The 24,478-nt window shown below is 36.2% G+C and overlaps 1 protein-coding gene across 1 annotated transcript in view; it reads right to left on the reverse strand.

Moving 5' to 3' along the window:
• Positions 1-11,361: 11,361 nt before the first annotated feature.
• Positions 11,362-24,478, reverse strand: part of prrx1b (paired related homeobox 1b) — a 39,957-nt gene continuing 26,840 nt past the window's right edge. The window contains exons 3-4 of the mRNA XM_088349254.1: positions 17,499-17,680; positions 11,362-15,171 (exon numbers count right to left, since the gene is read on the reverse strand). Coding sequence (XP_088205380.1) covers positions 15,039-15,171; positions 17,499-17,680 — 315 coding nt within the window. The 3' untranslated portion in view covers positions 11,362-15,038. The remainder of the gene's footprint in view (positions 15,172-17,498; positions 17,681-24,478) is intronic.

Consider the following 24,478-nt stretch of genomic DNA (forward strand, 5'->3'; position numbering starts at 1 on the left):
TTTTGTGGTATTTTTGTAGTATTTATGCACTACTTTCGCAATATTTTTCTAGTAGTTCTCTGGTAGTGTTTCTGTAGTAATATTTCTGCATATGTATTACTGTTTATATATTTTTAGTAATATTTCTGTAGTATTTATGAAGTAGTATTTATGTTGTAGTAATTCTATATTATGGTATTACTGTAAAAGTATTTTGTCATATTTTTGTAGTATTTTTTTTCGTATTTCTGTAGATGTACTTTTGTAGAATTTCTGTCGTAGTATTTGTGCAGCATTAATATCGTTGAATTTTAGTTTTAGCACTTCTGCATTACAGTAATACTGTAGATATTTTTAGTACCATATTTCTTTATTATTTTGTAATATTTCTGTAGTATTTCTGAAGTAGTATTTATGTTGTAGTATTTCTATATTATAGTATTACTGTAAAAGTATTTTGTCATATTTTTGTAGTATTTTTTTTCGTATTTCTGTAGCTGTATTTTTGTGGTATTTTTGTAGTATTTATGCACTACTTTCGCAGTATTTTTCGAGTAGTTCTCTGGTAGTGTTTCTATAGTAATATTTCTGCATATGTATTACTGTTTATATATTTTTAGTAATATTTCTGTAGTATTTATGAAGTAGTATTTATGTTGTAGTATTTCTATATTATAGTATTACTGTAAAAGTATTTTGTCATATTTTTGTAGTATTTCTGTAGCTGTATTTTTGCGTATTTTTGTGGTATTTTTGTAGTATTTATGCACTACTTTCGCAGTATTTTTCGAGTAGTTCTCTGGTAGTGTTTCTGTAGTAATATTTCTGCATATGTATTACTGTTTATATATTTTTAGTAATATTTCTGTAGTATTTATGAAGTAGTATTTATGTTGTAGTAATTCTATATTATAGTATTACTGTAAAAGTATTTTGTCATATTTTTGTAGTATTTCTGTAGCTGTATTTTTGCTGTATTTTTGTGGTATTTTTGTAGTATTTATGCACTACTTTCGCAGTATTTTTCGAGTAGTTCTCTGGTAGTGTTTCTGTAGTAATATTTCTGCATATGTATTACTGTTGATATATTTTTAGTAATATTTCTGTAATATTTGCTATTCATTTAAAAAGAAAGTAAAATAATGTCATTTTGTTTTCAAGCACTAAATTTGATAAATGGTTTTGTAGTCATTTTGCTGTATTTCTGTAGTATTATTTTTCTGATAAACATTCAGGTTAAGGTTAAGAGTCATTAAAAAAAATACATATTAAAAAAAATGAAAATAAAAATAAATTAGAAATCAAATTAATAAACAAAAATAAAAATAAGAACAAAAATAAAAATGAAAATAAAAATAAAAATATAAATACAAATTAAAGGGTTAGGGGTAGGGCTAGCAATTAAAATAATTGTTTTTATTTTTATTTTGTATTCATTACTTTTAATTTGTAGCCCTATCCCTAACCATATGGACAGGGTTGGGTAGGGTTACTTTAACTTGATTACTTTCAATGACTTTTGGGTGACTCCAATACCAAATATGCTAATAAAAGACAAAAGAAACTAAATGAGACTCAAGAGCATATTTGGTATTGGAGTAATCCAAAAGTAATTGAAAGTAAACCAGTTAAAGTAACCCTACCCAACCCTGCATATGGACTATGGGGACAAAACTGGCGCACCAAAATATATATTCTTATTAGTAGCACCTTATTTATCATTGTATATTGTTATCATACGACCATTTTAGTTCTTTGGCCCGGATTGAGAAGCCTGATGGGCCGCATGTGGCCCACATGGCATAGTTTGCCCACCCCTGAGTTAGAACGTTTGGTTTTTGACAAGGATGACTGCTGACACAGTTTTTGAGTATTTTGGCAAGGGAGGGAAAAAGTTAGCATGCTTGGCACACTGGTTCAAATCCCTTTATTCAAAAAAATGGATTCAAATGTTTTAAAGTATGGAAAGCATTCAGTCGGATTGACGCTGCGTGAAAATCTTCAAGAATTTCTTCAGTTGTACACCCAAACCGCGCATTGTGAACAGCTGTACAGTGTTTGAGTCCAGTGTTTTTCAACTGGTGGGTCCTGAACCAAAACTGAGTCACTTTCTTCTTGACAAGGGGTCTCATGCATTTGTCTTGGCAAAATGATGCGAATAAGGAAGAAAAAAGACAAAAAAAAGAAAGAAGCAAAGAAAGTAGTAAAGAAAGTAGTAAAGAAAGAATGCAAGAAAGAAAGAAAGAAAGAAAGAAAGAAAGAAAGAAAGAAAGAAAGAAAGAAAGAAAGAAAGAAAGAAAGAAAGAAGAGAGAAAGTAAAAAGAGAGAAAAAAACAGAGAAGAGAAAGACAGAGAGAGAGGGAGAGAGCTATGAGATATGTCGAAGCGTCCTTGGGCAAGACACTGAACCCCTAATGCCCCCAATAAGCATGTTGGCGCCTTGCATGGCTGCATGGTCGCTATTGGTGTGTGAGTGTGTGTATCAATGGGTAACACTAACCCTAGCCCCAGCCCTAACCCTAAACCCTAACCCTAACCCTAACCCTAACCCCAGCCCTAACCCTAACCCTAACCCTAAATCTAACCCTAGCCCTAACCCTAGCCCTAACCCTAGCCCTAACCCACTTTTTTTTTAAATTTATTTATTTATTTATTTTATTTTTTAATTTTTAATTTTATTTATTTTTAATTATTTGTAGGCCTAACTCTAACCCTAACAATAACCCTAACCCTAACCTTTTTTCAATTTTATTTTTAATTCTCATTTGTATTTGTTTTTTATTTTTTTTTAATTTGTATCTTTTCAAAAATGAACCCAACCCTAACCCTAGCCCTACTATTTTTATTTTTTTATTTTTTTATTTTCATTTACATTCTTTATTTTTTATTTTTTATTTTTTTTTCATTTTTGTTATTTTTATTTATTTTTTTGTATTTTTTTTAATGACCCTAACCCTAATACTAACCTTAACCCTAGCCCTAGCATTTTTTTTAAATGACCCTAACCCTAATATTACCCTTAACCCTAGCCCTAGCCCTAGCCCTAGCCCTAGTCCAAACCTTAACCCTAACCCTAGCCTTAGTCCTAACCCTAAACCTAACACTAACCCTAACCCCAACACTAACCCTTGCCCTAATTCAAATGTTGATTTACACATTGGAAAAAACAGGGAAAAAAGAAGAAAAAGTTTGTGTTGCATTCAAATAATTTCCAATTATATCAAGTTAATCTTGTACTTCCACTAAAAAATGTAATTAAATACAGTTATGTATTGTGCAACCGACTAAATAAGCCCCCCAAAAATGTTGGTATTATGCGACAAAAGATACCAGGAATAAAAGAAATGGAACTCTTGTGAAAGAATTGTAAAAACAAATGACGTTTGTAGGCCCTGCAACCTTCGCAATCGTACATGAGTCAATTCCTTCAATGTGAAAAATAATTTTGCATTGCCGTAACGTGATGTCAAGTTTTGGACATGTCTGATAATGACTCAGTTGCCACACTTGGGATTGCCGTTGCTCACTGTTGTTTCAAGCGTTGCTCACCGACTTTGTGTGAACGCTCAGACCCGTAAGGAAAATTACAGGGAACATGGGTCCAGATTCTCCAATGGGATCAAGAACAGCATTCAATTGACTTCGGGGACGTCTCGGATGGGGATTTGAGGTCAATTTGACAGAAATGTTAAGGCGGTTCATAAAAAAAGGGTTAAAAAAAATGTTTTTTCCCGCTGGGTTGCACATTCTCATTCTGCATGCAGACTCCTCACCCCTCCCTCACTCTTACTGTCTCCTCTGTAATGAGCTCCAGATGTGCTGTTGAAGACCGGAGTGGGCGAGTGGGTGGGTGAGGGTAGAAGTGGTTCGGAGAGAGGGGTCGTTGCGCTGTAAGGCAAAGAGAAACTCGGGGGATGCTGTCATACCTGATGGAGTTGATGGTCAGGTCCCGGGGTGAAGAAGGGGGAAGGAGGAAAAATGGAGAAGTGTGTGGAGAGAGGGGCGCACGGGTCGGGGTGACGGGGGGCGGCCGGGGGACGGGGTTTAGGTTAAAAAGATTTCCACATCTGGAATCGCTTCAGGTCACCGGCCGTGAAAGGTGAAACCAGGCGCCTGGCAGGGGAACAGGGGGGGAATGGGGGAAGGGGTCGGGTCTGACACTGGACATACCACAGTCAGGGATCAGTGACGGGGAAAACAACTAGGAGCAGAAAAGAAAACAAGCGGAATGAAAACAGGAATATCCTTTTTTAATGCGGCGTGGACGATGGGATCGATGCGGAAGCCACATCAGTGAGCCGCCATTTTATTAGGACGCTCGCTTCAAAGCCGCGGGGAAGTACTTGAGCAGAAAAAAAATCCTCGATCGAAATAAAGAAGGTATTGTCGTGGACAAGCAAAAATCCTACTAAGGAAACGCTATAACAAGAGTACCGGAGAAATACTGAAAAACGCTACTAGAGAAATATTACAAAAAATACTACAAAAAAATACTAATGAAACAGAAAAACGGAGAAAATACTACTACGAACATACTACAAAATACATCCACAGTTACGCGACAAAAAACCACAGGAATATTATAAAAATACTAAAAAACATACTAATGAAACACTACAGAAATACTGTGAAAATTCGACTACAAATATACTACAAAATATATCTACAGTTACGCGACAAAAACTACAGAAATGCGATAAAAATACTACAAAAAATACAACAAAAAATACTAATGAAACACTACAGAAATACTGAGAAAATACTACTATAAATATACTGCAAAATACATCTACAGCCAGACAACAAAAACTACAGAAATACTATGAAAATGCGACAAAAATACTAATGATACACAGCAGACATACTGAGAAAAGACTACTGTGAATATACTACAAAATACAACTACATCTACAAAACATAAACTACAGAAATACTATGAAAATGCGACAAAAATACTAACGATACACTGCAGACATACTGAGAAAATACTACTACAAATATACTACAAAATACATCTGCTGTTACCCGACAAAAAACTACAGAAATGCAATAAAAATACTACAAAAAATACAACAAAAAATACTAATGAAACACTACAGAAATACTGAGAAAATGCTACTATAAATATACTGCAAAATACATCTACAGCCAGACAACAAAAACTACAGAAATACTATGAAAATGCGACAAAAATACTAATGATACACAGCAGACATACTGAGAAAAGACTACTGTGAATATACTACAAAATACAACTACATCTACAAAACATAAACTACAGAAATACTATGAAAATGCGACAAAAATACTAATGATACACTGCAGACATACTGAGAAAATACTACTACAAATATACTACAAAATACATCTGCTGTTACGCGACAAAAAACTACAGAAATGCAATAAAAATACTACAAAAAATTCAACAAAAAATACTAATGAAACACTACAGAAATACTGAGAAAACACTACTATAAATATACTGCAAAATACATCTACAGCCAGACAACAAATCTTACAGAAATACTATGAAAATACTACTACGAATATACTACAAAATACATATACGGCTACACGACAAAAACTACAGAAATACTATAAAAATACGACAAAAATACTAATGATACTCTACAGACATACTGAGGAAATACTACTACAAATATACTACAAAATACATCTACAGCTACAAAACAAAAACTACAGAAATATGATGAAAATACTACAAAAATACACTACGAAATACATCTACAGTTACGTGACATGATACACTACAGAAATACTAAGAAAATACTACTACAAATTTACTACAAAATACATCTACAGCTACAAAACAAAAACTACGGAAATAAGATGAAAATACTACAAAAATACACTACGAAATACATCAACAGTTACTTGACATGATACACTACAGAAATACTAAAAAAATACTACTACAAACATACTACAAAATACATCTACAGTTACGCAACAAAAACTACAGAAATACTATAAAAATACTACAAAAATACTACAAAACATACTAACAAAACACTACAGAAATACTAAGAAACTTCTGTTACAAATATACTACAAAATACATCTACAGTAACATGACAAAAACTACAGAAATAATATCAAAACAACAGTAATACTGTAATACAGCAATATTTTTACATAAATGTTACTACATAGATGTTACTGCATAAATGCTGCAAAACTACTACTACAATATTACTGTAATACAGTCATACATTTATATCAATGCTACTATATAAATGCTACCTAGAAAAATGTTAGACGGTGTAAAGACTTGTGAAAAAAAACTCAATCAAATTAGGCTTAATAAATACATATTGGAAATTCTCAGTATTGTAGTATTCATGTAGCAGTATTTCTGCATTGTAGTATTATTGTAGCAGAATTTGTGTTATGTTTCTGTAGTCATTTGTAGCATTTCTGTGGGTTTTTTGTAATATTTCTGTCGTAGTATATTGTAGAATTTCTGTATCGTAGTGTTGATGTAGTAGTATTTCTGCATTGTAGTATTATTGTAGCAGAATTTGTGTTGTTTCTGTAGTAATTTGCAGCATTCCTGTAGGGTTTTTGTAGTATTTCTCTCGTAGTATATTGTAGAATTTCTGTATCGTAGTATTCATGTGGTAGTATTTCTACATTGTAGTATTATTGTAGCAGAATTTGTGTTGTTTCTGTAGTAATTTGCAGCATTCCTGTAGGGTTTTTGTAATATTTCTGTCGTAGTATATTGTAGAATTTCTGTATCGTAGTATTCATGTAGTAGTATTTCTGCATTGTAGTATTATTGTAGCAGAATTTTTGTTGTTTCTGTAGTAATTTGTAGCATTCCTGTAGGGTTTTTGTAGTATTTCTGTCGTAGTATATTGTAGAATTTCTGTATCGTAGTATTAAAGTAGTAGTATTTCTGCATTGTAGTATTATTGTAGCAGAATTTGTGTTATGTTTCTGTAGTAATTTGCAGCACTCCTGTAGGGTTTTTGTAATATTTCTCACGTAGTATATTGTAGAATTTCTGTATCGTAGTATTCATGTAGTAGTATTTTTGTCGTGTTTCTGTAGTAATTTTGTAGTATTACTGTAGCATTTCTGTAGCATTTCTGCCATTGTTAGTATTTCTGGAATAGTTTTTTCTGTATTATATTATTATTGAAGTAGTATTTGTGTAGGATTTCTGCAATGTAGTATTATTGCAGCAGAATTTTTGTTATGCTTCTGTAGTAATGTGTAGCATTTCTGTTGGGTTTTTGTAATATTTCTGTCGTAGTATATTGTAGAATTTCTGTATCGTAGTATTAATGTATTTTTGTAGTGTTTCTGCAGTCATTTTGTAGTATTACTGTAGCATTTCTGTAGTAGTAGTAGTAGTTTTTGTTTTATATTATTACAGAAGTAGATTTGTGTAGTATGTCTGCAGTATTTCAGTCATAGTGATTTTATAGAATGTCTGTAGTATTTTTCATAAATACCTCATAAGAACGATGTCATTTTGAGAGTAGAGAAGCAAGTGAGAGAAAAAGTCAGGCCCTTTGGCAAGCCAGAAACATACCGGTTAAAATCCCTTTATTAGAAAAACTCATAAATATCCAATTTCGAAGATGAAATGGAATGCTTGTTAGACTAACGTCAAAGCAAAACACACAAAGTATCGCTGAGGGTTTTTCTTTCCTTCTGAGCAAGAATTCAAGTTGTAAATCTCACTCTAATGGCTCCTTCAAGGGCTTCTAGATCAGGTTTCTCTCTAAACAAGCTCGACCACATTTATTTCTTCGAGGAAGTTCTCAACGTTAAATGGGCAAAATTCATTAGAGCCTTGATTTTGCTGCTATGCTAGAAATATTGAGAAAAAAGAAGCCATCACTTCAAAAATTACCGGTTAAAAATGTCTCTATAGTTCAGCATTCATCCACTCGTTCAATGGCAGCCTAGCTAAAATGGATCTTTGACGTCTATAGCCGTCAATGGCAGCCTAACTAGAACGGTTGCTTGATGTCTACAGTCGTGAATGGCAACCCAGTCAAAATGGATCTTTGACGTCTATAGCCATCAATGGCAAACCAGTCAAAATGGAGCTTTGACATCTTTAGTCATCAATTGCAGCCTAGTTTGATTCGTGCATAGCCGTATGCGGCAGCCTAGCTAAAATTAGTCTTTCACATATACAACCATCAATGGGAGTCTAGCTAAAATGGATCTTTGACGTCTATAGCCGTCAATGGCAGCCTAACTAGAACGGTTGCTTGATGTCTACAGTCGTGAATGGCAACCCAGTCAAAATGGATCTTTGACGTCTATAGCCATCAATGGCAAACCAGTCAAAATGGAGCTTTGACATCTTTAGTCATCAATTGCAGCCTAGTTTGATTCGTGCATAGCCGTATGCGGCAGCCTAGCTAAAATTAGTCTTTCACATATACAACCATCAATGGGAGTCTAGCTAAAATGGATCTTTGACGTCTATAGCCGTCAATGGCAGCCTAAGTAGAATGGTTGCTTGATGTCTATAGTCGTGAATGGCAACCTAGTCAAAATGGGTCTTTGACGTCTATAAACTTTAACGGCAGCTTAGCTTGAATGGATCTTAGACATCCATAGTCATCAATTGAAGCCTAGTTTGACTCGTGTGTAGCCGTATGCGGCAGCCGTATGCGGCAGCCTAGCTAAAATTAATCTTTAACATCTTTAGCCGTCAATGGCAGCCTAACTAGAATGGTTGCGTGATGTCTATAGTCGTGAATGGCAACCTAGTCAAAATGGGTCTTTGACGTCTATAGTCATCAATTGCACCCTAGTTTGACCCGTGCGTAGCCGTATGCGGCAGCCTAGCTAAAATTAGTCTTCTACATATACAGCCATCAATGGGAGTCTAGCTAAAATGGATCTTTGACGTCTATAGCCATCAATAGAAACCCAGTCAAAATGGATCTTTGACATCTATAATCATTAATTGCAGCCTAGTTTGACTCATGTGTAGCCATATGCAGCAGCCTAGCTAAAATTTGTCTTTCACATATACAACCATCAATGGGAGTCTAGCTAAAATGGATCTTTGACGTCTATAGCCGTCAATGGCAGCCTAAGTAGAATGGTTGCTTGATGTCTGTAGTCGTGTATGGCAACCCAGTCAAAACGGATCTTTGACGTCTATAAACTTTAACGGCAGCTTAGCTTGAATGGATCTTAGACATCTATAGTCATCAATTGCAGCCTAGTTTGACTTGTGCGTAGCTGTATGCGGCAGCCTAGCTAAAATTAGTCTTTTACATATACAACCATCAATGGGAGTCTAGCTAAAATTGATCTTTGACGTCTATAGCCATCAATGGCAACCCAGTCAAAATGGATCTTTGACATCTATAATCATTAATTGCAGCCTAGTTTGACTCGTGTGTAGCCATATGCAGCAGCCTAGCTAAAATGTGTCTTTCACATATACAACCATCAATGGGAGTTTAGCTAAAATGGATCTTTTACGTCTATAGCCATCAATGGCAGCCTAGTTTGACTCGTGCTTAGCCATATGCGGCAGCCTAGCTAAAATTAGTCTTTTACATATATAGTCATCAATGGGAGTCTAGGTAAAATGGATCTTTGACGTCTATAGCCATCAATGGCAACCCAGTCAAAAAGGATCTTTGACGTCTATAGCCATCAATGGCAACCCAGTCAAAATGGATCTTTGAAATCTATAGTCATCAATTGCAGCCTCGTTTGACTCGTGCGTAGCCGTATGCGGCAGCTTAGATAAAATCAGTCTTTTACATATATTATCATCAATGGGAGTCTAGCTAATATGGATCTTTGACGTCTATAGCCATCGATGGCAACCCAGTCAAAATTGATCTTTGACATCTACAGTCATCAATTGCACCCTAGTTTGACTCGTGTGTAGCCGTATGCGGCTGCCTAGCTAAAATTAGTCTTTTACAAATATAACCATCAATGGGAGTCTAGCTAAAATGGATCTTTGACGTCTATAGCCGTCAATGGCAACCCAGTCAAAATGGATCTTTGACATCCATAGCCATCAATGGCAACCCAGTCAAAATGGATCTTTGACGTCTATAGCCATCAATGGCAACCCAGTCAAAATGGATCTTTGACATCTATAATCATTAATTGCAGTCTAGTTTGACTCGTGCGTAGCCGTATGCGGCAGCCTAGCTAATATTAGTCTTTTACATATACAACCATCAATGGGAGTCTAACTAAAATGGATCTTTGACGTCTATAGCCATCAATGTAAACCCAGTCAAAATGGATCTTTGACGTTTATTGTCAACATTTGCAGCCTAGTTTGACTCGTGTGTAGCCGTATGCGGCAGCCTAGCTAAAATTAATCTTTAACATCTTTAGCCGTCAATGGCAGCCTAACTAATGGTTGCTTGATGTCTATAGTCGTGAATGGCAACCCAGTCAAAATGGATCTTTGACGTCTATAGCCATCAATGGCAACCTAGTCAAAATGGATCTTTGACATCTATAGTCATCAGTTGCAGCCTAGTTTGACTCGTGTGTAGCCATATGCGGCAGCCTAGCTAAAATTTGTCTTTTACATATACAACCATCAATGGGAGTCTAGCTAAAATGGATCTTTGATATATATACATATATATATTATATAAATGTATTATTTGAAGTTTTTCCTACTGAATTGTAAACTGTGCAATTCATTACTTCACATGCATTTTATTAATTAATATACATTTTTTTTTCTGTTACAAATAAAACGTATCACAGAATATCGAAATGAAAACAGTCTCTTACATGGAAATGAAAGTTTGTTGAAAACATTGGTTGGACATTGGTATACGTAGTTGACATTGGAAAAGAACATGATCAAAATCAAATTCTAGTTGGAGCCATGGATCCCACTCACACCATGATTTACAAAGAGTCTCATTACACTACCGTTCAAAAGTTTTACCCAGATTATTTTGTGTGTTTCATAAAAAGGCACACTTTTAGGAATTCAACGAGTTATCCAATGTCAGTATTGTTTTGTTCGCCAGTCTAAGATCTGTTTTTGTTGTTGCTACTCTGTCAGGCCAGCATCTCGGAGTCTCCTCTTCACTGTGGACACTAATTTATTGAGGATACTATTTAACAAAGCTACTAGTTGAGTACTTGTAAGGCACCTATTTCTCAAACTAGACCAGACCTGGGAACTCCGGTCCTGGAGGGCCGCACGTCCTGCCAGATTTTGAAGTTTGCTCTTCTTTAACTCAGGTGATACAAATTATAACCTTGTTAGCAAGCTAGCAAGTGCTCGTTAACGATACTGGTGATTGGAATCACCTGTATTGGATCAGAGAAACCTCAAAAATCATGCAGAACATGCGGCCCTCCAGGACCGGAGTGCCCAGGTCTGAACTAGACTCTAATGTACTTTAGTCATTAGTCTTCTAACGCAATTAGCAAACACAATGTACTATGTACAACGGAGTATCGGTTGCTGGAATTTGGCCTCTATACATCTGTGTAGATCCCAATTCACAGTTCCTGGATCCTTTAACCGCTTGGGTCATCGGAACACCACTGGGGACGAAATTCCGGACAGCTTTCTTCACTGCTGACAGTTCCCAGTTTTTAGGCTGTGGGAAACTTGTCACCAGTACATTCCTTGATCCCAGTTCGTTTTTGGTCTTCCGCTCCTCCTGCTCCCTTGGACTGTGCCCTGGAGAAGTATCTTGGCCAGTCCTGATGATCTTATGACGTGACCATACCACTGAATTTTCCGTCCGCGCAGTTGGCAACAGTTCTTCATAGGGTCCAATGTGCCCTCTGAGGGTGCTGCGAACCGTTTTGTTTGTCACATGGGCTAAGAAGCTGATGCCTAGAAGTTTTCTGGAGCATCGCATTTCCATAACCTGGATTTTGTTTTCCAGTTTTTCTGTGAGGGTCTATGTCATAGAAGTTACTAGTGCTTGCATGAGTCTAATCTTTGATTTGTCTGCTATGTTCTTGTCCGTCCAGATGCTATCCTACCCACGATTTCTGGTTCTGACCCCTCTTCTGAGATGACATCTCCAAGATATTTAAATTTGCTGATGTTTAGGGTGACACCTTGTAGGTTGTTGGTCAATACTTAAGTTTTTTTGTGTTGAGTTACATCCCATACTGGGTTGATGCTTTGTCCAGATCTTTGAGTTCCTTATCTTCTCCAGCCTCGGCAAAATGGATGTTAGTGGCGTTGTTTCCCCCAATGCTGACTGTACCTTCATGTTGCTCCAGGGTTTCAGTCATGATCCTCTGTAGGAAGATGTTATAGAAAGTTGGAGAGAGAATATAGCCTACTCTCACATCAATTGTGGTATGTAACCACGTACCAACGGTACATTGAACAGCACTGCAATGGCATTGGCATACAGTTGTTCAATGGTCTGGACTAGTTTCTGGCCTATGTTGTACCTCTGCATGTTGGCCCATGAGGCAGCTTGCCGTACTCTGCCTTCTTTAAAGCTAAGAAGACCTATGTAGGTGGTCATGATTACCGATTGAGAGCACCTGCGACTGTTTACTTGGCGCCAACAGCCTGGACAGCTGATTGGCTGATGCTCTTTTTTTAAACCCTCAGTTTCCAAGAGGAAGCCGTCAGATCGTTATACAAACTGTTGCCACCAGCTCAGTAAGCTTTTTCGTCCGACTCTGTTCCTGCCCTGCTTTTCTCTGCCTGATCTGTTTCCGGACCTGACTTCGCCCCGTTCTGCCTGCCTGTTACCTGACCTGTTTTGCCCCGTTACCTGCCTGCCTCCTGTTACCGACCTCGTTTCCGAACTCGACACCGCCTTTGCTCTCCAGTCCCGGCCAGCGACTTGTAATTCCCGCCTGTCTCCGATCCTCCTCGCTAGACACGGAAGTGCCACTTCCGCATCGCCCGCTCCCCTTGTCCGTCAGCCATCGGATCGTGGAAACAAGCCCTTCTCTCCCTCTTTATCAAAAAAAACGGAGAAAACGAGCGCTATTGGGTCCTGTGTCCGTTTCTGCTCTGTGACAGTAGGTATTGCATTTAAAAACAAACATTTGCAGCTAAAACAGTCATTTACCATGCTAACAATGTACGCAGTGTGTTTCTGATTAGTTTCCTGTTATCTTTATTGAATATAAAAACAGTCCTTTTCCTTTAAAAATAAGAACATTTCTAAGTGACCCCAAATTTTTGAACAGTAGTGTAAATTTTAAAAAGCGAAGGAAAAAAAACACCTTGACTCATAAAAGGGTGTGTGATTTTGGTCCAATGCAGCAAAAGTGAAGTGATAGAAGACAGTATTCCGTATTGAGTCGGTCTTCTCTTAACTATCTCTGTAGTCAGGGTTGGGTAGGGTTACTTTAACTGGATTACTTTCAATTACCGTATTTTCCGCACTATAAGGCGCACCTAAAAGCCTTTATTTTTTTCAAAAGCTGACCATGCGCCTTATAATACAGTGCGCCTTATATATGGATCAATATTAAGTCGCAAAGTCTTGCAATTAAAGCAAGCAGCCACCGACTAGATTTTCCCCCGAACGCCAAGTAGTCAGCGGTGTATGCTGGGATTTATTTACCGGCGTTTCATTGGCTAACCAATGTGTCAATCATCATTTGAATCGATTACTATTGGCTAAAGTTATTCGGAGGTCAAGGGGCGGATCCTTTTTATCATTTACAGGCTGGCATAGGCTGAAGCGGCAAAACAAAGCCTGCAATTGGCCGAAAAAGATGAATGTGTATAGCACGTGGTTGACGGCATACAGAAAGCGTTTTTTACTATTCTGTATTTGTAAATATTTTATTCTCATGGATTTACTACACTCACGGATATAAGAGGACCATGGTTGCACATTATTATTGAACACAACAACTTCGGTGAGCTACTCTGGCTATATATTTTCCCTGTATCTTGTTTCAGACTGAACTCGATGTTTCTGCGATAAGCGGTGCAGATAATGGATGGAATGGAGTGTCTATTTTTAAATTAAACTCAATTCCAAGTGTTTACTGTCATATGCACAGTAAAGTTGGGAGCGAAAAAGAAAATAGAAACTAAGGAATGGTTGGCATTTCTTGAATCCCAAGACTTTAACCTTCCGAATGATATTTGGAACGATGCATTTGAGTGACATCGTACGGACACCGCATCCGTACGTGTTCTCGACACGTATTTGCGTCTTTGCAAGCTTTGGGAATGTTAAGGGGGTAATAAATTGGACTGAATCATCTGACTGTTTTGTCGACGTTCCCATTGTAGCGCCTTATAATCCGGTGCGCCTTATGTATGTCAAATATAGGACCAAAAACTATTTTTTCGGGGTGCGCCCTATAACCCGGTGCGCCTTATAGTGCGGAAAATACGGTACTTTTGGATGACTCCAATACCAAATATGCCAATAAAAGACAAAAGAAACTAAATATGAATAGAATGATGACTCACAACACGTGGTAAGCTTTCTCTCCTGGCTTTGAACTCTTTGATCTCCGGCAAAACGAACATAAAATGCGACAGAAACCAAATGAAAAGAAATCCAAACATCATTTTTGCCGTTCCATGTGTTCCGTTACTCCCCTAGCCTGCACAAAATTGAGTCATTTTATTCCTATTTAGTTTCTTTTGTCTTTTATTAGCATATTTGGTATTGGAGTAATCCAAAAGTCATTGAAAGTAATCCAGTTAAAGTAACCCTACCCAACCCTGTCTGTAGTAGCAGAACCAAAATACCAAGGAACAAAGCTTCGATTTCATTTACAAGAACAAAGTTACGTATAATTGATTAACAACACCCGGTCCTAATGTCTTTGACAGCGGTTCTCTGGGCTAAGTCTTTTTTTTTTGCATTTCATAGCAAAAACAAAAGATGCTATCGCTCTGTCTTGAAGGCCAGCATCTCAGGGGCCGCCGCTTCGCTCTAGATGTTGAAACTGTACACCTTGAAATGTTTTGGAAGTACAAAAAGCAGAAACCTCTCTCCCAGGTGAGGTTGAATGACGTTTTTAAAGGTGGTTTTGGAAGGGGGTCCAGTGGTTTCCCGATCATCCCCCTAATCAAGATGGCGGTACTTGTCTTGTCAGTTGACTGTGGGCACCTGGTTCAAGCTGTACTCCTTGGCTTTGAGTCGTAGGTTCGCGATGCTGTTAGCCATGTTCATTCCCTGGGATGCGTTCGTGTTGGAGCAAGTGGGCGGGTAGTTGGCCATGGCGCTGAGAGAGAAGGTGGAAAATGTTAAAACAGTTGTAACTAAGAAAAAGCAAAAAAAAAAAAAGGAACTCAGTATTATATATAAACCGGAGTTGGGCAAACTACAGCCCGCAGGCCACGTGTGGCACAGCAGGGTTTTTCATCCGGTAAATGAAAATGGTCAAAATATAATGACTACATAAATACCGTATTTTCCGCACTATAGGGTGCACCAGGTTCTAGGGCGCACCCCCAAAAAATAGTTTTTGGTCCTATATCTTCCATACATAAGGCGCATTGGATTATAAGGCGCTACAATGCGAACGTTGACAAAACAGTCAGATAGTTCAGTTCAACTTATTATGCGGATGCGGTGTCCGTACGATGTCACTCAAATGCATCGTTCCATCATTCGGAAGGTTAAAGTCTTGGGATTCAAGAAATGCCAACCATTCCTTAGTTTCTATTTTCTTTTTCGCTCCCAACTTTACTGTGCATATGACAATAAACACTTGGAATTGAGTTTAATTTAAAAAAAGGCCCATCACAGAAACATCGATATCACTCTGAAACAAGATACTGGGAAAATATATAGCCGGAGTAGCTCACCGAAGTGGTTGTGTTCAATAATAATGTGCAACCATGGTCCTCTTATATCCGTGAGTGTAGCAAATCCAGGAGAGTAAAATATTTACAAATACAGTACAGAATAGTAAAATACTGTTTTCTCTATGCCGTCAACCCAACATGCTATTCACATTCATCTTTTTCGGCCAATTGCAGGCTTTGTTTTGCCCCTTTAGCCTATGCTAGCCTGTAAATGATAAAAAGGATCCGCCCCTTGACCTCAGAATAACTTTAGCCAATAGTGATCGATTCAGGGTTTGTTTTGGCCATCTAGCCAATCCGAGGCTCCGAATAACTTCAGCCAATAGTGATCGATTCAAATGATGATTGACACATTGGTTAGCCAATGAAACGCCGGTATATAAATCCCAGCATACACCGCGGACGACTTGGCCTTCGGGGGAAAATCTAGTCGGCGGCTTCTTGCCTTAGTTGCAAGACTTTGCGACTTAATATTGATCCATATATAAGGCGCACTGTATTATAAGGCGCATGGTCAGCTTTTGAAAAAAATTAAGACCTTTAGGTGCACCTCATAGTGCGGAAAATACGGTAATAGCAAAAAAAGTATTACTAATGAAGAATTTTATACATTTGACTATAAAAGATTTCATACGGTTGAATACAAGGGCAGCACAGCAGCGCAGTGGTTAGCGTGTGGGCGGCACAGTTCTAAGGTCTTGGGAACCTCCTGTGTGGGTTCAAATCCAGCTATCGGACTGGATTTGTTGTGATAACAGAAATACTACAGAATTATTGTGACAGAAATACTACCAAAAAAACATCAAAAATAAAATTAAAGTAATACTATAGCAATACTACAAAATGATGACCACATAAAAACTACAAATATACTACAAAAATACAACTACAGTAATATTGAAAATACTAAAGAAATACTACAAAGATACAAATACCAAAACACTTCAACAAAAATACTACAAAAATACCAGTCCAGTAACACTATAAAACAAAACTACTGCCAAATAAATATTATACCATAAATACTACAACAATAATTCTATAGATTTATTGTGATAGAAATACTACCCAAAAAAACATCAAAAATAAAACTAAAGTAATACTATAGCAATACTACAAAATGATGACCACATAAAAACTACAAATATACTACAAAAATACAACTACAGTAATATTGAAAATACTAAAAAATACTACAAAGATACTAATACCAAAACCCTTCAACAGAAATACTACAAAAATACCAGTACAGTAACATTATAAAACAAAACTACTGCTAAATAAATATTACAACATAAATACTACAACAATAATTATTGTGACAGAAATACTACAAGAAAACAAAAATAAAACTAAAGTAATACTACAAAACTACAACTGACATACTACAAATATTCTACAATGTCAAATACCACACAAATACAACTGCAAAAATACTCCAAAAACAAAACTACAGTAACACTAGGGATATACTACAAAAATTGTACTATGGAAATACAACACCAATACTACTGTAGAAATACTACAAAAAGTACAGTAATACTATTAAACACTACAGAAATACTAGAAAAATCTGATTGCAGACAAAAAAACAACCCTCATGTCTGTGCCTTCTCAGGGTTACTTCATTTCCTCATGCTGAGGTTTTTGAGTTTTTCCTTGCCCTCATGTAGGTTTTAGATCAGGGTATAGTGTAACTATAGCGATATTGACATGATTTGCTATCCAAAGTGAGACTAACCTGTATGTAGCTGTGCTACCCCAGGAAAGGTAATCATTGGGGCGTGGCGCTGGTCGGGGTACAATGGGCTGCTCCACTGCAGTAATCTCCCCAGTGTAAGATTTCAGGAGCGAGGCGTTCTTGCTGGCTAGCATGGCGCGCTCGTTGCGGCGAAATTTAGCTCGCCTGTTTTGAAACCAGACCTGGAAAGAAAAAAAATGAAACGTTATTGAAATACACAGTATACCGTGGTTCAGGAACCTATAGCTCACGAATTCTTTTGTTTGCATTTTTTGGTGACATATTTACGAGAGAACTCTGCTTGCACCTTGTTTTGAAACCATGATTTAAGGGGGAAAATGAAGGGAGGCCAAAATGAGCCTCGATGATCTTAAGAAACTGCAGTAGGAAGACAAGTTTAAAGAAGTATATTTGTTGATGTAGGACAAGGGCTTTGGCATCATAATATTTCAGAAATTACGGTCATCTTCAGATCATCTAACGCAGGGGTGTCAAACTCGTTTTAACTCGGGGGCCGGACTAGTAGATTAAAGAGAAAGAAAAAGAGATAAAGAAATAAGAGAAAGAAGGAGGGAAAAGGAGAGAGGGCGGGACAAAGAAAGAGAAAGAGAGAGAGGGAGAGAGAAACAAAAGATAAAAAGTTGTGAGAGAGGGGGAAAAGAAAGGGAGAGGAAGAAAGAAATCCAAAGAGAAATAGAAAGACAGAAGGAGAGAAAACAGAAAAGAAAGCGCGAAGGGTAGGAAGAGAAAAAGAGAAACACAGAGAGTGAGAGAGACAGAGTGGGAGAAAATGGGTGGAAAAGAAAGAAAGAAAGAAAGAAAGAAAAAGAAAAAGAAAAAGAAAAAGAAAAAGAAAAAGAAAGAAAGAAAGAAAAAGAAAAAAGAAAGAAAGAAAGAAAGAAAGAAAATGAAAGAAAGAAAGAAAAAGAAAGAAAGAAAGAAAGAAAGACAAAAAGAAAGAGAAAAAGAAAGAAAGAAAAAGAAAGAAAGTAGGAAAAAGAAAAAGAAAGAGAAAAAGAAAGAAAGAAAAAGAAAGAAAAAGAAAGAAAAAGAGAAAGAAAAAGAAAAAGAGAGAGAGAGAGAGAGAGAGAGAGAGAGAGAGAGAGAGAGAGAGAGAGAGAGAGAGAGAGTAATATTGTTTGTTTTTCTCTTGCGCTTCTCTTAGTGTTGTCTCGCGAGCCGGATTCAATCCCTTAGCGGGCCTGATCTGGCCCGCGGGCCGCCTGTTCGACACCTGTGATCTAACGTACACAAAGAACTAAATCGTGTTGAAAATCTTGTTTTTTTTCTGGAGAGCGTGTTTGACGTATTTTGCTGAAATTTGTCTCCAAATATATCGTTTTGCTCGCTCACAAAAAAAAGGCAAAATGTTTTTGGGGTCAAAAAGGCGCCTTGCAAAATCATTGTCCCCCCCAAGAACTTTTTACCAACACCTACTTGTTCTGCTTTTTTTTAATGACATAGATATAAAATGATGCGTTCGTGGTTTTGGGAATTTAATATTAAAATGTATCGTTTACCAAATTGTTCGAATGAGTTATCTGACTCCATTAACCAAACACAACCTGCATTCTCCTAACAATGCACGCTCCTTTCTTGATGGGAAAAGATGAACAAGAAATTTCCACACGGGGGCAGATTTAATTTCATTAACAATTTAACTAAGTGTACTTCATCCAAAATGGCTGAATTAGTGTCGCTGGAGTCTCTGTGAAGCCTTTTTCTGAAGTCCTTTAGCTCTCTCCTTATTGGCTATCTTCTCCCCGCAAGATGGTGTGCCGGCTCCTCCCATGGGCGTGCCAAGGAAGCCCAACGTGGGCTCCACCACCTCGCCTCACCGAGCGTTTCTACGTCATCAGGGCCTTGTTCTCAGGACATCGCCTGCCGTCCTCCGTCAGAGTCCTGTTATCGAAATTCCCTAGTCAAAATGTTCTGCGTGACCTGTCATTGAACTATAGCCTACACCACAGGCGTCAAACAGGCGGCCCGCGGGCCGGATCCGGCCCGCTAAGGGATTGAATCCGGCCCGCGAGACAACACTTAGAGAAGCGCAAGAGAAAAACAAGCTGCAGGTTGAAATAGGTCCACTTGATGTTGCCAAAGCCAGTTGCCTATAACAAAGACACTGTACTTGTATTTCTTTCTCTCTCTCTCTCTCTCTCTCTCTCTCTCTCTGTCTCTCTCTCTCTCTCTCTCTCTCTCTCTTTCTTTTCCACCCCTTTTCTCCCACTCTGTCTCTTTTACTCTCTGTGTCTCTCTTTTTCTCTTCCTTTGTTGCTCTTTGTCTCTTTGTCTCTCTGTGTCTTTTAACCTCTTTTGCTCTAACTTCTTTTTTTTTCTTTTCTCTCTTTTCTCTTTCTCTCTTCCTACCCTTTGCGCTTTCTTTTCTCTTTTCTCTCCTTCTGTCTTTCTATTTCTCTTTGGATTTCTTTCTTCCTCTCCCTTTCTTTCCCCCCTCTCTCATGACTTTTTATCTTTTGTTTCTCATGCTCTTTCCCTCTCACTTTTTTTTTCTTTGTCCCGCCCTCTCTCCTTTTCCCTTCCTCTTTCTCTTATTTCTTTACCTCTCTTTTTCTTTCTCTTTAATCCACTAGTCCGGCCCCTGACAGAAGGTTTGTTCTATGGTGTGGCCCCCGAGTTAAAATAAGTTTGACACCACTGGCCTACACGGTGAAAATCTTCATTGCACTCAATAAATGCAACTTGTATTCAATCGTATGAAATCCTTTATAGTCAAATGTATAAAATCCTTCAGTGGTTACGATGGCGTCCGGCACGTTGTTGGAATATATTCTCGGTTTTTCAGCTGAATCGTGGCAATATGTCAAACAAGTATTTGGCAATGGCCGGGGGGGGGGGTCAATACTTTCGCTAGGCCGGACTGTAAAAGGGAAGGTATGATTTGGAAAGGTAACGTTCGGGCCGACTTTGAAAATCCAATCCGTGAGTAACATGGTGATGCAGGCGTTCAGGAATGAGCTCAACGAGTCCTGAATCAAAGGATCGGGGTCTTGGGGGGGGCGGGGGGGGGGGTCTCTTGACTTCTGCAACACATTCATGGCAGATGTGCGCCTTCTTCTCAATCCCAGCTCATTATTTCCCTTTTTCCCGCTTGCCTTTTTTTGGCTTCGAGGAATGGAAACGCACAACGAGGGATTTTTACCCTGGGGTGGAAAAACTACGGCCCGCGGGCCACGGGCGGCACGGCAGGCTTTTCAATCCGGCCCTCCTGTCCATAAACCGGTTCAAACTAAATAAAGCGTTACTCACAAAGAGGTGATTTTTTTTGGTCCTCTTTTCCTTCTTAAACAAAAATACTACTACGGAAATACTACAAAAATACCGCATAATGACTACAAAACTAAACATCAAATTAAATGCTAATATTGTTTTGCTTTTATTCTGAAAAAGGTGGAAATACTACAGAAATACAGTCCTACAATACTACTAATACAGTAATACAAAAATACTACTCCAAAAATACTACAATACAACTAATACAGTAATACTATAATACAAAAATCAACTACAAAAATACTACAAAAATACCGCAAAATAACTAGGAAACTAAACATCAAATTAAATGCTAATATTGTTTTGCTTTTATTCTGAAAAGGGTGAAAATACTACAGAAATACAGTCCTACAATACTACTAATACAGTAATACAAAAATACTACTCCAAAAATACTACAATACAACTAATACAGTAATACTATAATACAAAAATCAACTACAAAAATACTACAAAAATACCGCAAAATAACTAGGAAACTAAACATCAAATTAAATGCTAATATTGTTTTGCTTTTATTCTGAAAAGGGTGAAAATACTACAGAAATACAGTCCTACAATACTACTAATACAGTAATACAAAAATACTACTCCAAAAATACTACAATACTACTAATACAGTAATACCATAATACAAAAATACTACTACAAAAATACTACAAAAATACCACAAAATGAGTACAAAACTAAACATCAAATTGAATGCTTCAAAACAGGGACTAACTATATTGTTTTGCTTTTATTCTGAAAAGGATGAAAATACTACATAAATACAGTACTACAATACTACTAATAGAGTAATACAAAAATACTACTCCGGAAATACTACAATACAACTAATACAGTAATACTATAATACGAAATTACTACTCCAAAATACTACAGTACAACTAATACAGTAACACTATAATACAATATTACTTCGACAGAAATACTACAATACTACTAATACAGTAATACCACAATACAAAAATACTACTACAAAAATACTACAAAAATACCACAAAATGACTACAAAACTAAACATCAAATTGAATGCTTCAAAACAGGGACCAACTATATTGTTTTGCTTTTATTTTGAAAAGGATGAAAATACTACAGAAATACAGTACTACAATACTACTAATACAGTAATACCATAATACAAAGTTACTACTCCAGAAATACTATAATTCTACTAATACAGTAATACTATAATACAAAATTACTACAACAGAAATACTACAATACAATTAATACAGTGATACTATAATACAATATTACTTCGACAGAAATACTACAATACTACTAATAAGTAATACCATTATACAAAATTACTACTCCAGAAATACTACAACTCTACTAATACAGTAATACTATAATACGAAATTACTACGACAGAAATATTACAATTCTACTAATACAGTCATACCATAATACAAAAATACTTCTACAGAAATACTACAAAAATACCACAAAATGACTACATCATTAAACATCAATTTCAATGCTAATATTGTTTTGGTTTTATTCTGAAAAGGGTGAAAATACTACAGAAGTACAGTACTACAATACTACTAATACAGTAATACAAAAATACTACTCCAAAAATACTACAAAAATACCACAAAATGAGTACAAAACTAAACATCAAATTCAATGCTTCAAAACAGGGACCAGCTATATAGTTTTGCTTTTATTCTGTAAAGGATGAAAATACTACAGAAATACAGTAAAGTACTACAATAGTACTAATAGAGTAAAACAAAAATACTACTCCAGAAATACAACAATTTTACCAATACAGTAATACTATAATACGGAATTACTACTCCAAATATCCTACAATACAACTAATAAAGTAATACTATAATACAATATTACTTCGACAGAAATACTACAATTCTACTAATACAGTAATACTATAATCCGAAATTACTACTCCAAAAATACTACAATGCAACTAATACAGTAATACTATAATACAATATTACTTCAACAGAAATACTACAATACTACTAATACAGTAATACCATAATACAATATTACTACTCCAGAAACACTACAATTCTACTAATACAGTAAAACAAAAATACTACTCCAGAAATACTACAACTCTACTAATACAATAAAAAAAAAATACTACTCCAGAAATACTACAACTCTACTAATACAGTAATAATATAATACGAAATTACTACACCAGAAATACTACAATACTACTAATACAGTAACACTATAATACAAAATGACTACGATAGAAATACTACAATACAACTAATACAGTCCTACCATAATACAAAAAATACTACCAAAAAAAAATACGACAAAAATACCACAAAATGACTACAAAACTAAACATCAAATTGAATGCTTTAAAACAGGGACCACTTAAATTGTTTTACTTTCTGAAAAAGAAGAAAATACTACAGAAATACTACAATATTATTAAGACAGTAATACTATGATACAAAAATACTACTACAGAAATGGTACAAAAATACAACTACAGTAAGACTACAAAAAAATTACTGTGAAAATGCTACAAAAATAAAACTACAGTAATACTCTAAAAATACTATAGTGTAATCCAAAACCCCTACTAGGGACATAGTACAAAAATACCACAGAAATGCTATGCGAATACTACTACGTAAATACTGCAAAAGTACAAAGACAGTAGTACTACAAATCTAAATATTAAATTTAGTGCTTTCTCTCTCTCTCTCTCTCTCTCTCTCTCTCTCTCTCTCTTTTTTTTTTTCTCCTTCTCTCTTTTATCTTTTACTCTCTGACTTTCTCTCTCTATTTTTCTCTCTTTGCTTTCCACCTCTTTTCCCTTTATCTTTGTCTATTTTCAAACTCTCTCTGCTTCTTCTCTTTTTCCTCCTCTCTCTCTCTCTCTCTCTCACACACACTTTCTGTGTTTTTTTCCCCTCGTTCACGTTCCCTTTTTTTCTCTTTTTCTTGTTTTTTTTCTCTCCCTCACTCTCTCTCTCTCTTGCTCTGTCTTTCTCTCTTTTTCCTGGTTTTCTGTTTTTTCTCTCTTTGGCTTTGTGTCACTCTTTCTCTCTTTTCTTTCTTTTTCTCCATATTGCTTGTTCTTTTTTTGTTTCTTACTTTCCTTCTCCTTAGCACTTTTTCTCTTTTTTCTCTTTTTCTGCTTTTTCTCATTTTCTCCATTCTCATTTTTCATTTTTTTCTCATTTTTCCTTTCTTTTATCCTTTTTTTATATCCATCTTTCTTTCTTTTTTTCTTTCTTTCTTTCTTTCTTTCTTTCTTTCTTTCCATCTTTCTTTCTTTACTTCCATCTTTGTTTCTCCCATTCTTTCTTTCTTTCTTTATTTCCATCTTTCTTTCTTCCTTTCATACTTTCTTTCTTTCTCTTTCTTTCTCTTTCTTTCTCTTTCTTTCTCTTTCTTTCTCTTTCTTCCAATCTTTTTTCTTCCTTTCTTTCTTTATTTCCATCTTTTTTTTCTTCCTTTCTTTTTTATTTCCATCTTTCTGTTTTCCTTCCTTCCTTTCTTTCTTTCCTTCTTTCTTTCTTTCTTTCTTTCTTTCTTTCTCTTTCTTTCTTTCTTTCACTTTCTTTCTTTCCACCTTTCTTTCTTCCTTCCTTCCTTTCTTTCTTTCTTTCTTTCTTTCTTTCTCTCTTTCTTTTTTCTTTCTCTTTCTTTCTTTCTTCCTTTCTTTCACTTTCTTTCTT

The sequence above is a fragment of the Urocampus carinirostris genome, chromosome 12 (genome assembly GCF_059441175.1).
Source record: "Urocampus carinirostris isolate Australia breed hairy pipefish chromosome 12, RoL_Ucar_1.0, whole genome shotgun sequence".
NCBI lineage: Eukaryota > Metazoa > Chordata > Actinopteri > Syngnathiformes > Syngnathidae > Urocampus > Urocampus carinirostris.